General features: G+C 44.5%; 1 protein-coding gene across 2 annotated transcripts in view; it reads left to right on the top strand.

Moving 5' to 3' along the window:
* Positions 1–461: 461 nt before the first annotated feature.
* The window catches only part of Wdr27 (WD repeat domain 27), a 130144-nt gene continuing 115875 nt past the window's right edge, over positions 462–14730 (top strand). For both annotated transcript variants that reach the window (XM_021186482.2, XM_021186481.2), the window contains exons 1-3: positions 462–1298; positions 9805–9997; positions 11923–12064. In XM_021186482.2, the coding sequence (XP_021042141.1) occupies positions 1258–1298; positions 9805–9997; positions 11923–12064 (376 nt within the window). In that variant the 5' untranslated portion in view covers positions 462–1257. The remainder of the gene's footprint in view (positions 1299–9804; positions 9998–11922; positions 12065–14730) is intronic.

Below are 14730 nucleotides of genomic sequence, written 5' to 3'. Positions count from 1 at the left end.
GGTGCGGTCCAGCTTTCTCCTCCCTCGCCCCCGGAGCCGCGCGTGAGTGGCCTCCCAAAGCCCTGCAGCACAAGCCCCTGAGTGCGGGCAGCACCGGGAGGGATACTTTTGCATTTGTCTTAAACCATGACAGAAGGGAAATATAAATTTTCAACTTGAGAACTACTAGTAAGAAATGATTCCCCCCTCCCCCCTCCCCAAGCCCACAATTGCCATCCCCACCCTACCCCACACATTTTTTTGGGGAAGATAATTTCGTAATTATATTTATGTACAGAAAACTTAGTGTACATTTAACCCAGTGGCGAGTTCTTTAGCCTTTGCCTTTTCCAGCTTGGCAACGCGAGCCACAGACTTAGGACCCAGGACGTTGCCTCCCCAGTGGAGACGGATCTCGTTATATCTGTGATTACAATTGATCCTAATAGCTTCCACCAGCTTAGCCAGAGCACCCTTGTCTTCCGGGTTAACCTGTGTGAAGGCACCAGTGGTGCATGTCTTCCTGTGGACCAGGCGCCCCAGCCTGGGCAGGACAAGCAGGAAAACCACCAGCTCAATGGGGTCTACATCATGGGCAATCACCACCAGCTGAGATTTCTTGTTCTCCACCAAGGTGGTGACTATATTGACTCCTGCTCAGTGGACAGGTGGTCTCTCAGTTGGGACGTCGCCTTTGCCAGCAGCTTTCTTCTCAGCAGGGGCCAGTAGCCTTTGCTTCTTCTTTTGCTTTGTCTCTGGCCTGTACTTGTGGGCAAGCTTAAGCAGCTGAGTAGCTATCTGCCTGTCCAGCGCCTGGGTAAACTGGTTAATGGCAGGAGGTACTTTGAGCCGCTTGTAGAGGATGGCTCTTTGCCTCTGCAGCATGATGTAACGGGGCCATTTGACAAAGCGCGTTAAATCTCTTTTGGGCTGGATGGCCTTCCCAAATGCCGAAATTTGTGGGCCTTTTCTCAAACTAAGGATTGACCACTTTTTTGGCCTCCTGGTCCTTGACACCGGTGGGGCACGGGGCCACCTTCTTCCCTTGGCTGTCTTTCCTTTAGGCATCTTGCTTGGCTGGAGGAGAAAGCATGCACACAGTTCTTCAGACTAGATTTAATGTCTGGTTTATACATGGGTGGAAAGGCAAGAAGTTTTTTGTCTCCTTTTACAAGAACACCAATCTCATCAAGGAGGTTCCACATTCAAGACTGGGATTACCTCCCATTGTCCCTCTGAGCCTTAAGACCATCATCACCTTGGAAGACAGAGTTCAATATGGAAAATTTGTCGGGGACACATTTAAAGAAGAGCATTAGGTAATACATGCAGTATTATGGCCCAAAAGTTCAAGTAGGCCAACAAAAGCAGGATACCAGTTAGCTTACAAGAAAACAAAAAACAAAACAAAACAAAAAACCCAACCAACTCCTAAGTATAAAGATAGGATCTTTCATCATATTTGATAATTTAGGAAAGAACCTGAAACCTTATTAAGAACCTGGGTGTCATTTTGCTGTTTTATGTCAGTCACTCTGTTAGCTATAGCTATTTGTTAGTGTTATCCTCAATGTCTAGGTCTTAAGAGGGCTGGAATTGGAGCTCAGCTCCTTTCCTAGCTAACGTGGAGAACTTTATCTTTTGATGTAAGTGAAGGTTCAAGGCTATTTTTATGATGCTGCCATTTCCTGTGGGGGCCCATCAGCTATTGAATTGCCTCATTATGGTTTCCAAACACAAGAATGAAGTGACCTGATTCTACCTGTGTAGCTACTGAGAAACATTTTTAATGTTGTATAATCAGAAGGAAGCAATTTTCTTTCTTAAGAATACACATAGAGAAGGAACTAGTTTTAACCGAGATGCTCCTTGAGTAATAGCAATCACATGTATACTTGTGTATAGTGTATAGCTCTTAGTATATCTGAGACGATTGCTTTTTTTCTACTGACTTAGCTTTAGAACCAGAGTGCCTTTATCTTTCACTCATCAATGCATTTCTTGAGTTGTTCCCCTTGTCTCACACACACTGTAGTCTTACTAGAAAAATAAACATAGTCTTTCTTATCCTTATCTGTCTGATGTTCCTGTGTGTAGGATGTCTGGGATATGCTATTCCATGTTATCTCTGAGAAAACACAGTAAGACAGTGGGTCAGGATGGAAGACCCAGCATTACTGCTGTGGCACCTTCACTAATTAAATGGTTACTTCTCTGTGTATTTTTATCATTTAAAAGTTAATTCCCATTGTGAGGGTGAGTTCAGTGCTGTACTAAACAGCCCTGGTATGCTAAACAGTCTCTTGGTTCTGCATAGAACCTGTGTTGGCAGCTGCTCTCCTCCCAGGCAGCTCGCAGGCCTCCTGGGACCAGACCTCTTTCATCCGGTGGTGCCACCTTTTGTAGCCACCCCTCCTACCTGCCCAGACTTTGTATTTAACCACCATTGAGAGTTATGTAGGTGAGACTTCCAAGGGCCAGGGTTATAGAGTGAGATCTGTTACTCATGCTTCTTCCTGCTGCCCAGGCTAGAGCACAGCCACATGGTTGTACCTGACTACAGGGGAGCTGACTAATGATGGTGAATGTTGTGTGTGGAGCAGTGGCTCTCAGCCTTCCCAATGCTGCGACCCTTTAATACAGTTCCTCATGGTGTGCTGACCCCCCCCCCCCCCAACCATAAGGTTATTTTCTTCTTACTTTATAACTGTGATTTTGCTGTTATGAATTGTAATGTAAATACTTGTGTTTTCTAATAGTCTTAGTTGACCCTTGATCAACTCCAAAGGTGTCGAGACCCACAGGTTGAGAACCCACTGGTCTAGAAGGACAGAGCAATGGTTTGGTAAAAAATAAGCAGTTTCCCTTCCTGGGTCAAGATACCTAGCATGTTGGGGCATATCTATCCTCCTCACACAGATCCCTTTATGGGGCCTGAGTGAGGCTGCTAAGGTCCAGAGCCCTATGAGCTAAGCTGATGCACTGTTAGCTTCCCACTGGGGTGCCCTGGCTGAGTATGGCTGGTTATTGTGTTGGGCAGCTCATGGCAGTTATAAGGTTCTGTTGGTTGGAGCCGGGAGCATTTCTCTGCTTTCATGCTGATTCTGTTCTGTTGTGAGGTCCTCCATTCTTTACCATGGCCACATCTGAGACGGCTACTGAAGATGCGCTTCCCTGGAGTGCACGGCCCTGCCCCTGGAAGAAGGGCACCCTCTGAAGCTGTTGTGCTTTTGTTGGTTGGTTTATTCATGGCTAGCTTTTGTTCCCCTCAAGGTTCCCTGGAGAAGAGTAGGCTCTGGCCAGTATGAGTCCTCTTTGCTCCAGGTGCGGCTACCTGCCCCTACTGTTATCCTTCCTGGTCTTCTCATTAAGTCTGGGTTTGGATATAGCTGCTCTCCTGGTGGCTCATACTCTTAAAGTTACATGGACTAAAGCTAACCACCTTTGAATTGCTTTTGGCTAAAAGGCCAAGTCTTGACTACTCTTTGTGCCTGATGTGGGCACCCTGAGGTGCTTGATGCTGGCCTGGAAGCTCCCTTGCTGTTGCACATTTTACACTTCTGTTCGCTCTCACGTGGCTTCACTAAAGTTACCTGTGCGCTACTACCCCTGTGGTCAGCTGAGGGCCCTGTGCTCAGTCCATGTGTGGTCAGGCTTCCAGGCTATTATTAGAAAGTCTTGGCATGTGTTTTGTTAGTATGACATGATTTTTTGCCCTTTCTGGGTCCTGAGGGTCGTTCTTTGCCACCCCCATCCCCAGTCATTGAGCAGTGTTCCACCATGTTACTGAATTGCCTTTCAAGGTACCTGGTTATGTGTTAGTATGGAAAGCTGTGTAAAGGAATCTCAGATCATCAGTAGCTTAACACAGCAAAGTCTCTGCACACAGCAGACACATCACGTTGTCCTTCTGATGAGGACAGGTGCCCTGCTCTGGGTCTTCAGCCTTTTTCATCCATTAGGGAGAAAATAGAGCACCATCATAGACCATGCCTGTGCACCAGCGGGATAGCTGTTGTGAGCTGTGCTTGCTAGAGCCTTGTAGCACAGCCTTCCCCTGACTTTTAGAGAGCTGGGAAACGTAAGTTTTGCTCCATTCCCCTGGTTCTAGGGAGAAAGCTGAAAATATTGGATGAAAACTACTAGGTGACTGCCTGGCTATTGATTAGGAAAACAAATGTCTTCAAGACAGAAATAACTTTGTGATGACCATCAGTTTTAGGAGGCTATCTGACCTTTGATCAAAGGAAGGAGAGGCTGTTAGCTAGCAAGTCCCAGGCTCTGGAACTGCCAGTGTGTATGTGTCTGATTCTTCCTGTGGAATGACCTACTTTTCTAGATACCCCACATCTCTGACTGTTGCACATTGCTGCCTGCAGGAGTGGCAGGTGCTACAGCTGAGAATGCGAAGCATCAGCAGCAAGGGGAGGCTGCAGCAGCAATGTGGGTTGTACAGCTTGGCCACAGAGCTTTGAACCTCGTGCTCAGTGCTGCTCCTGAAGATGGACAATCAGCCTTTCCTTCCCTCGATGTTCAGGACAGTCTGCGGTAACTGATTAACACCAGAGAGCCACTGTAAATGCATTCCTTTATCTCTTGTAAACATGTTAGCCTGCCACGGCATGCTCACACTCACTCTTGTTTGAAAACAGTTTCAGTTATGTCAAATGCTGAGTCCTGAGCGCTGTTTGTTTGCTTTCTGCTTTTACTTTTAAATTTTTTGTCAGTATAAGACTTCTACATGATCAAGCCTGTCAGAAGTCCAGCATGAGACTTCACCCCTACCTGAAGAACTATGGGCAACTGATAGCTTCTAGGGGAGAAAGAGTAGAAAGTATCTTTCTTTGGGGGTGTGGCCACTGGTAGGTTGTTCATGCCCCACTGAATAGCCCTGATCCATGCATATACTGCTTGTACTAATTGGACACCTTGGGTTATTTAAAAAAACAAAAACAAAAACAAAAAACAGGACAGGAAGATAGGAGGAGATTTGTTTGTGGCAGAGTCCAGAAGGAGTTGGAGGAGAGGGAGAAAGGATCAAAATACATTGTTTAAGTATATGGAATTCTCAAGGAATAAATTTAAAGTACTATGTTAAAAGAAGACATTGCACTGTGTCTGTGACATTTATTCTTTGTTGCTAACTGACCACATCTGGACTGTACTAAAACCCAAGTGGCTGGATACACTTGTGGGGAATTTTCTTTAATCATCAGAAGTGGGAAGACCCACATGTAAACCGTGCCACACCTTTATGCAGTCTGCATAAAGGACATGGAAGAAGGAAGTTCTTCACTCTTCTCCTGCTTGCCCTCCCTCTGGCTGGTGACTTGAATCCTTAATGGACACAAGTGCCTACTTCTTCAGGATTTCAGCTTATACTGAAGACATCTGAGACACCCAGCCTCACTGACTGAACACTACTGGATTTGTGTACTTTCTATTTTTGGCAGCCATTGTTGGTTAGCTAGACTACAGGCTGTAAGCCACTTTAATAAATCCCTTTTTTTATGTGGATTTGTTCTCAGTTCAGTTGCTCTAGAGAACCCTGACTAGTACAGTGTCCTTGAGTTGTCATCATATTTCTTCTTCATGGCCTGATTTGCATCAAATTATATGTGTATGGGTGTGTGCGTAAGCATGGTTGAATATGAGCATATGTGAAGGTGTGTGTGTGTGTGTGTGTGTCTTCCTGTAGAATTGTCCACACTCACCGTTTTCCTCAGAGGCTTGCCTGTGCTGTTTTACCTGAGATGTGGTATCCTGGTGAGTGTCACTGCCATGCCTTCTTTCTTTCTTCTGTGTATTTAGACTAATTCATTCTGTTAGCTCTTGGATGATAAGAGCAACATGAAGTGCTCCAATTGCTACCCTCCAAATTTACAATGTGGGGTAGGAAAGTGGGTTCTTTTTCTTCCCATGTAACTGCAAGAAAGTTGAATTCCGAGCCTAGAGAATGCCACAGTGGAAGGTTTGCAACTGATGATCACATTTACAAGTTAATTTATGATACCCCATACTGTTCTGTCTCAGAAATAGTAACTCTAGTTGCTCAGGCCAACAACCTAGGAAGCATGTTTGACTCTTCCAGCCCCTGCCATCCACTGGAGAGCATGGCTCACCAGTGTTGCAGGGCTGCATTGTCATCTCACCTGCTAGGGTCCTGAACTTGGGCATGCCAGGAGCTTCCCCTACCAGAGCTACAGCCAGATCCATACTGTTACTGAGATAAAACCCCAGGAGTCTGTTTGATGTTAGAAACTATAGTTTAGGATCTGTGGGACCATCTTTCAATGTCTTAGAGCAAAGTATCTGTTTGTATAGCCAGCAAGGCCTTGCAGATTTCTGCCTCATTGTACTGATCTACTCCTCTAGTCAGACAAGAGTTGTCCTGTTGAAGCAAGCATTTGCCCATGGAAGGCACCAGCACCAGACCAACAAACAAAAGCACCAGCTAGGTAGAAACTTCCAAGCCACAGTGGCTGGAGTGCAGGGAGAATGGAGGATTTATATTCTAATTTAGATCACACTGTTCATTCACAGAGCAACAGAAAGACTCTTCCAGTGTTTGAGCTGGAGGAAAGAGGCAGGTGTCCTGAAGAAGAGAGAAATTTCAGGGTTCCTAGTGCATGGTGGCCATGCAGGTTCCTCACAGCTATGCACAAAGTGCCTGCCATGTGTCAAGTCTGTCCTGTGTTCATTCATCTTGGGTTTTCATAGTTGCCTGCTGTGTGGCAGGTCTGGCCTGTGCTCATCTTGTGTTAGAGTTTGATAGGCATTTTTTCTTCAGCTGACCAGTGGTAGTCCGAGCTATGAAACGGAGGCCTTTGAAACTCTGCAATTACTAGTACAGCATAAGCTTCACACTGGGCCTAAGAAAGACTTTCTGAATAATTGTGACAGTGCAGTCAGCGAAAATCATTGCTCGCTATTTGTTTGAGAGGATTGTCGCTTGGAATATACAAAGGCTCCCCCCCAAAAAAATTAAACAAGAAAACAAATTATCCAACTGAAAATGGGCTCTGGAGGTGAGCATAGTTCACAAAAGAACTTAACTGTTTATACATGTCTAATAAACACTAAAAAATACAAACAAAACAAAACAAAAGCCCAAAGTGTTAACATACTTAGCTATTTGAGAAATGCAGATTAAAACTACTTTGAGATTCCACTTCTCTGCCGTCCTAGTGGCCTTCATCAAGAATACAAATGGCAGCAATGCTAGTGTGGATGTGGAAATTGGGAGTGCTTAATCACTGTTGGTGGAGTGCAAATTTGTGCAGCTGCTATGGAAATCAGTCTGGCAGTTTCTCAAAAAATTAAAACAAGACTACACATGACCCAACTATACTGCTTCTAGTATATATCTATCCATATCACATCATATCAATCTATCATGCATGCATGTATGTATCTATCATCTATATCATCTCTCTTCATTTATCTATCTTCTGTTATGTATGTATGTACATATGTATGTATGTATGTATGTATCTACCTATCTACTTATCTATCACTCTATATTCTACTGCAGAGATATTGGACCATCTATGTTCATTGCTGTTCTATTCACAATAGCTAGTAAATGGACTCAGCCTAGATGTCCCTTAAGCAAAGAATGACTAATTAAAACAGTGTGTGTACAATAGAATTTTATTCAACTGTAAAGAAAAATGAAATCGTGAATTTTGCTAAGTAATGAATGGAACTGGGAAATATGTAATGGTAACCCAGGCCCAGAATGTCAAACACTGCATGCCCTCTGAAATTATTATAGCGTTGATTTCTTTCTTTGTTGAACTTGGGATGTCTGTAGAGACGTGAGAACTCGTAATGGACCATGGGGATGGGAGAAGAGGCATTGAGGGAGATGGGGATGCTGGGGATGGCAGCAATGTGAGGTGGCTGGTCACATTGCACCGTAGTCAGGAAGCTGACACATTACATATGCCCAGCTCTCATCAACCTTGAAAATGTTTCTATTTGTGTGTATTAATTAGACATAGTGATGATTTTATTATGACATTTCCGCACATGTATATTATATTTTGATCATATTTTCCTCTCTGACCTTGACTAATTCCATTCCTCTTCCCAATTAGTTCTCCTATTTTTATATCATTTGTTTCTGTTTCTCTCTCCCTTCCTTCCTTTCCTTTCCTTCCTTCCTTCCTTCCTTCCTTCCTTCCTTCCTTCCTTCCTTCCTTCCCCCTCTCTCTTTCTTTCTCTCTTTGTGTCTCTCTCTTTCTCCCTTTCTTTCCTTTCTTCCTCTCTTTCCTTTCCTTTCCTTTCCTTTCCTTTCCTTTCCTTTCCTTTCCTTTCCTTTCCTTTCCTTTCCTTTCCTTTCCTTCCTCTCTCTCTCTCTCTCTCTCTCTCTTTCTTTCTGTGACCCAGTGAGTATTTACAGGAACCTGGGTAAAGGGCTATTGATAGGAACGTGGGCACCTTACCAGTGATGTAACCAGTGAAGTAACCAGTGAAGAAAATGTCTCCCCCCCTCCCACCTTGCTAGCAACAATTAACTACCTATAAATCCTGAGGGAGCTGTGGGGACTCATGACCCTCTGTGCTCCCTCCCCCATGCCAGAATATTGACAGGGTCACTTTAATGTAGGCAATCACAGGTACTGTGGATTCAAGAGGGGATTGGCCATGCCCTTCCCAGGAGACTGTGTGCTACAGCTTTCCGCCCCTTTCTCTGCCTCTGCCCATCTTCCTCTCCTTCAGTAATGTTCTCTGAGCTTTGAGGAGGTAATAGAGATGTCCCATTAATGGATGGTCATTCAGCACTCATTTATTTTTAGTTACTGCTGCATACTGCAGAAGGAAGGTCCTCTGACCAAAGCTGAGAGCAGCACTAATCCCTGAGCATAAATACTTAGGAGGCAGTTTGACCCCATTACTCATCCATAAAGCAAAGCAGCAGCATCAGATTCTATGGCCTTGGCTGCAGTATGTTACACTTTAGAGTAAGTGTGAGCATAAATTAGAATTGTGATAGGTGCTTCAGGAGCAGGAACATGTGTTTTCACCAAGCAAGGCCACGCGACGGAGCATCTAGGGTCCAGTTTTAAACAGTTCGATTACTCTGTTTTTCTTTAAATCTCATGGTTCTTGGTTTTCTGTAAGAAGGTCTGTGTTTTTCCTTTTGATGATAACATTTAAAGGATGGACTGGGGCATGATCAGCCATTTGTAGAGAGGTATAGACATCGTGATCACCAGACACCTCATGACTGAAGATTGGTTGGCTGTGCCTTCAAGTACATCTGTGCCCACAGTGGGGTGGGATGAGTGGAGCCATCCCTCTGGCTTACTGCCATGTGGGTCTAAGTTGGCCATGCTCAGGGAACTATTTAATAAAGTAGACAAACTATCAAAAACATGTTTGTATTTTATGCTTGTTGAGACTTGGGAATGCATCACTGATGTAACCCACAGTAACCTAACTTCCACCGCAGAGTACTGAGATATTTGAATGCATTCAGTTCCATTGAGATACCCGAACACTTCCCCCGAGGTTCCCCACATCTATTGCAGTCTCTCACCAACTCCACATATGCAGGGGTCTTCCTTCGGGCGGGTCACTGGGAGGGGGCTGGTCACCTTCACAGTCCTGAAAGAGATGTAGAAGGTGGAGGGAGGCCTGGGAAGTGTGGGTCGTTGGGGAGCAGAAGAGTTCATTCTGCGCTCACTGCTACCTTTACCTTTGGGGAGTTGGGGTGAATGGTATGTATACTCATGCTCATGGTGATGAGTCAACTGGACTTTCACGGACTACATGAGACCGTGTAGTCCTCATCTTACTGAGGCTTTGTTTTTTCAGGCTGATAATGGAAACGCCTCCAGAGATGCCCTCCACTGATGGCCACACGCGAGATATAGTTACAGAAAGATATGTGGTTGAGTCTAAGAAGTCTGCAGCTCATGCTCCACTTGCTTGTAGCACACAACACTGTGCTTTTCCTCTAGATGGGAGCCATCTCTGTGTGTGGAGCTCCAAGGACCCTTCTCACCAGGCAGGTTATAAACCAAGGGTGTTTTTGCTAGGTCCAGGCTTGCAGAGACCTAGCCCTGCCTATTTGTTTCTCCCATATTCTAGAAACATTCCCTCTCATGGAGTCAACTGTGAGCTGTGGCAGGACCATGTTGATAAACAGCAACATGTTATGTTCTTCTTTTTAAAATACAAATGGTCTGGAATTGACTTTCTTTAAAAAGTCTTTGCAAGAATATGAACAAGAAAAGACCCATCGTAACTTAATGAAGCCTCCTTTCACATGCCAGCTTGAGCTTTCTTGCTTCGTAATGAAGAATAAAGTGTTTGGGAGAAAAGTGTTCCATGTGGGTGTGCACACCTGGGAAGCCATGGCTAGGTCAGGACGTCTCTCTTGCTAAGTGCAATGCCATTTTAACCTCTGCACCAGAGACACATTTCCTTCAAGTTTAAACTTAATAAGAATAGAATTTCACACTTCTGTAGCAGTTTCTTTTCTTCACATGCATTTAGAAGAGCTTTGTTGTTCTTCCTTTTGATAGCTCCACAGTATGCTGAACAGACTGTTTTATCTATTGTATTGTTGGTGGAAATTGGCTTTCCTTATTTCTTTTCTTTTCCTTCCTTCTCTTTTCTTTTCTTTCTTTCTTTCTCTCTTTATTTCTTTTTTTTTTAAAGATTTATTTATTTATTATATGTAAGTACACTGTAGCTGTCTTCAGACACTCCAGAAGAGGGCGCCAGATCTCGTTACGGATGGTCGTTAGCCACCATGTGGTTGCTGGGATTTGAACTCTGGACCTTTGGAAGAGCAGTCGGGTGCTCTTACCCACTGAGCCATCTCACCAGCCCCCTCTCTTTATTTCTTTGCTGTTTTCTGATACACCTACATAGAAATGGCTGAGTTACAGGCCATGTAGATACTTGGAAGATAATATCCAGGAGGATCTTAAGTGGCTGTGCCAAGCTGTGCCTTTGCTGATGGCAGAGCTATGGTTGATCACACCTTGTCTGTACTTATCCTTCCAGGTTAGCCCTGGTGGATATAGCAGTCATCCATTACACTGTTCTTCCATGCTTTGTGATGACCAGGGCTCGGAGTCTTGCTGCATGAGGACTGGCAGGTGTGCATGTGCAGGGGCCGCCCCTTTGTTTGCAGTGCTGGGATCTCTTTTGATTCAGGATGAGCTCTCTTCTTTAAGCTAGGATTTATGTTTGCTTAGAACCAAAGGACCCCTGAGCACTGGGCCTCTTACACTCTCTTCCCCTGCATGTTTCCCTTCTTCCTGTGACCATGGGGATTTTGTCCATCTCCTCTCTCCATCCGCATCAGGATTACTACTTCTCTAGCCTACAAGTTCTCATTTCCAGTCTCTCCTCCACATGCATACACAATGCATCCTAGGATCGTCCTGCTTGGACTTAACTACTGGTTTCCAGTTTCTTGGTATGTTTGTTCGCTGGTCTCCTTAATACTGTGAGCCACAGCTTCAGGTCACACACCCCTAGAACTTTGCTTACTTCTTGTTAGAGCCAGCAGAGCTTCCATATCCTCTGCTGTGTAATGGCCCAAGTGTGTTCATCCTCTTCCAGCTCCTCCCTTAGCTGTCAGTATAACCAGCACATCTGCATCCATGGAGTACTCAGTACACATCTGTTTAGTAAATAGTAAGAAAGAAAAGAGTGGGTATCCCACCTCATTGTATCAGTGTGCTTCATTGTCACAATGTGCCTGGTTGTGACAATGTGCCTCATTGTTTCAATGTATGAACAACCCGTAGTAGTGATGTGGTCACTTGAGAGAATAATCAGCCGTGTCTTCAGGGATTATAATGAACTAATTAAATATCAACACATCTAATAAATACATTTGAATGCCTTAGGTTTGAAATTATATTGTTCTATATTTTTGATGTTATAAATAACCTATTTGGTTTTTTTTTTAAGCTTCTCACCCTACAAGGACACCATAAATTGATTACTGCTGTGGTTTTTGGAAATCAGATAGATCCACTTCTCCTCTGCTCTGCATCAGAGGATTATATTATAATGTGGAACGTGGCTGAATGCAGAGAGAAGACACTTAAAGGTAACCAGATATAGAGCACAGTTTAGCAATGTTCAAATGGAGAAATGCTGAGGACATACCTGTTGTAGGTATAGTGGCAGGGACAGTGCTTGCCTGCCATCTTAGTTAATTTTCAGCTTTACAGAGGCTAGGGTCATCTGAGAAAAGGGAACCTTAATTGAGAAAGAGCCTCCATAAGATTGTCCTATAGGCAAATGTTTTCTTGATGGATGATTAATCTAAAAGGGCCCAGACCTGGTGGGTGGTTCTTTCCTGGCCAGCTGGTCCTGGGGTCTATAAGCAAGCAAACTGAGCAAGCCATGAAGAACAAGTCAGTAAGACTTCATATAGTCTGCAGTACTGAGTTCAGGCCTGACTTCCTGGATGGTGACCAAAAGCTGTAAGATGAAATAAACATTTCCTTTCCAAGTTGCTTTTGGCCATCAAATTTGATCATGGTAGTAGAAACCCTAATTAAGATACCTACTATGGAGAAGACTGGGTTTAGTCCTAGCTCCACCAAGGAAGTGACTCATGTATAAAAACACTGTGGCAGTTAGGAAGTGGGACTTGTCCCTTCAGTGTTGCAGGTCTAGTGGACCTTGTCATTAGCCCACTGCTGATGCAGACTTGTGTTGGCTTTATTCTTCTATATTTTCCTATTTTAAATATCAATATTGTAGACTCCTGAGGATCTGTGGACAGTTTGAAGTATCTTAGCTCATGTGGAGGTATCCTCGGGGTTTGTGTTTCATGTTGCAAACTGTGAGGAAGGAGCTGAGCTTGTGATCTGCAGGGAAGTTTCCCACTCACACTGAATAGATCACACAGGTGAGTAGTAAGATCTGGGAGTGTAGAGAAGGGAAAAGCTTGTTCTCTTCTGCAGAAATGTAACTGGAGCTGAAGACAAGAGGCTCAGCTGGGGCCTGGGATATAGGTGAAAGGATATGTCTGCAGAGAGAGAGAGAGGCTGGGTGTGAAGGGTCTGCCTGGTGGAAACTGAGCAAGTACGTGTTCTGAGAGCTTTCCTAGTTGCAGCTGATGGTGCAGGTGTGGCCACATCTCAGATGTACATTTATAGGGTTATGCTGAATGATGCCACGTGACCACAGCATTCTAACAGTTCGTGCCTCACTGCTGTGAGTGAATGGCGTATGCCAGAAACATAGTCAGACAGATTTGTGTCTTTTTACAATTTAACAATGTTTTTGAATATAATTCTCAAGGTGTGGCAGTTTCAGTCACAGCAACTTCACTGACAATTTATTCTACCATGTAATATGACTGAGGTGAATACAGTTTTTTTTATTTCAATCTTACTACTAATATTAACTTTCATAGTACATAGCACACAGTAAGTCAATCTATCCATCCATCCATCCATCCTTCCGTCCATCCATCTGAGTTACAGAATGAACACAAGTTCAAGAGGCTGTTGGGAGTTGAAGAGGTTTTAGAAATGGGCCAATAGAAATGTAAGCAGAGCATGGATTGAGAAGATAAGGAACCCGAGCTAGCTGCATGGAGAAGCTATTGCTGAGGCCTCTGGAGAGTTAGGGGTAGTGGGGATGATATAGAGTTGAGCTTAGCCGCAAGGTGAAAAGGCAGAACTGGGTTAGAACATTAACAGCAGGAGCAAACGGGTGAGGAAGTGGACAGGCAGATGGTGGTTAAGCTGTGTCAGCATCAGGGAACCACACAGATCTGAAGCTGAGGAACAGCTAGAAACTCTATATTTGCTTTGACAGGTACACCAGCTATAAAAAGACAGGCCACTGCCATTGTATACATTAAAAAGAGCGGCATCTCTGAGGCTGTGGATAGACAGCCCTCTGTTACAAGGGGCCGTGCCCCTAGAGTGTAGGTGGACACTTCTGAGTTAGAAGGACCTATACTATGGTGGTTTAGAATAAGAAGGGACCCTACCGGCTCATATGTCTGAGTACCTAGTTGTATGTGGCGTGCTGTCCGGGAAGGATTGGGAGATGTGGCCTTACTAAGGGAGGTGTCTTACTAGAGGTGGGGTTGAGGTTTTAAAAGAACCGTTTGAATTACTCTGTCTGCTTCCTGTTTGTGGATTGCAACATGAGCTCTCAGTTGCTTCCAGCGTTTCTCCTGCTTGACTGCTGGTATGTTCTCTACCACAATGGTGCTGGGCTCCCTTTGGAACCGTAAGCCCTAAATAAACTCTTCTTTAAATTGCCTTGATCATGATGTTTTATCAAAGAAATAGAGAAGTAACTAATACATACACACCTGAAGTTATAGGTAGTGACCCTCACTATTAGAAGGAGTTAGACTCCCAAGGCTGAATATAGACAGGCCGGTGTTAGAAAGGGCTGCACTCCTGAAGCTGTAGGGAGATGGTTCTCTGTGTTGTAAAGTGGAAACTTAAGGGTTCTTTGGAGAGTCAGTGTGTTGGATGGTGTTTTGCTGTGGCAAACAGGTGAAGGAGTGTTTGCCTGAAGTGGACACAGGTGAAAGGCTAAGGCTGACTCATGAAGGAATATTTGACTGAACCAGACACAGGTGAAAGGATGTTCTGTTAAAACAAGCATGTGAGCTGGGCGTGGTGGCGCACGCCTTTAGTCCCAGCACTCGGGAGGCAGAGGCAGGTGGATTTCTGAGTTCGAGGCCAGCCTGGTCTACAGAGTGAGTGCCAGGACAGCCAGGGCTCCAGGGCTACA

Source organism: Mus caroli, chromosome 17 (assembly GCF_900094665.2).
Source record: "Mus caroli chromosome 17, CAROLI_EIJ_v1.1, whole genome shotgun sequence".
NCBI classification, from domain to species: domain Eukaryota; kingdom Metazoa; phylum Chordata; class Mammalia; order Rodentia; family Muridae; genus Mus; species Mus caroli.
Note: the sequence above shows the minus strand (reverse complement) of the source record. Positions and strands in the feature narration are given on the sequence as shown.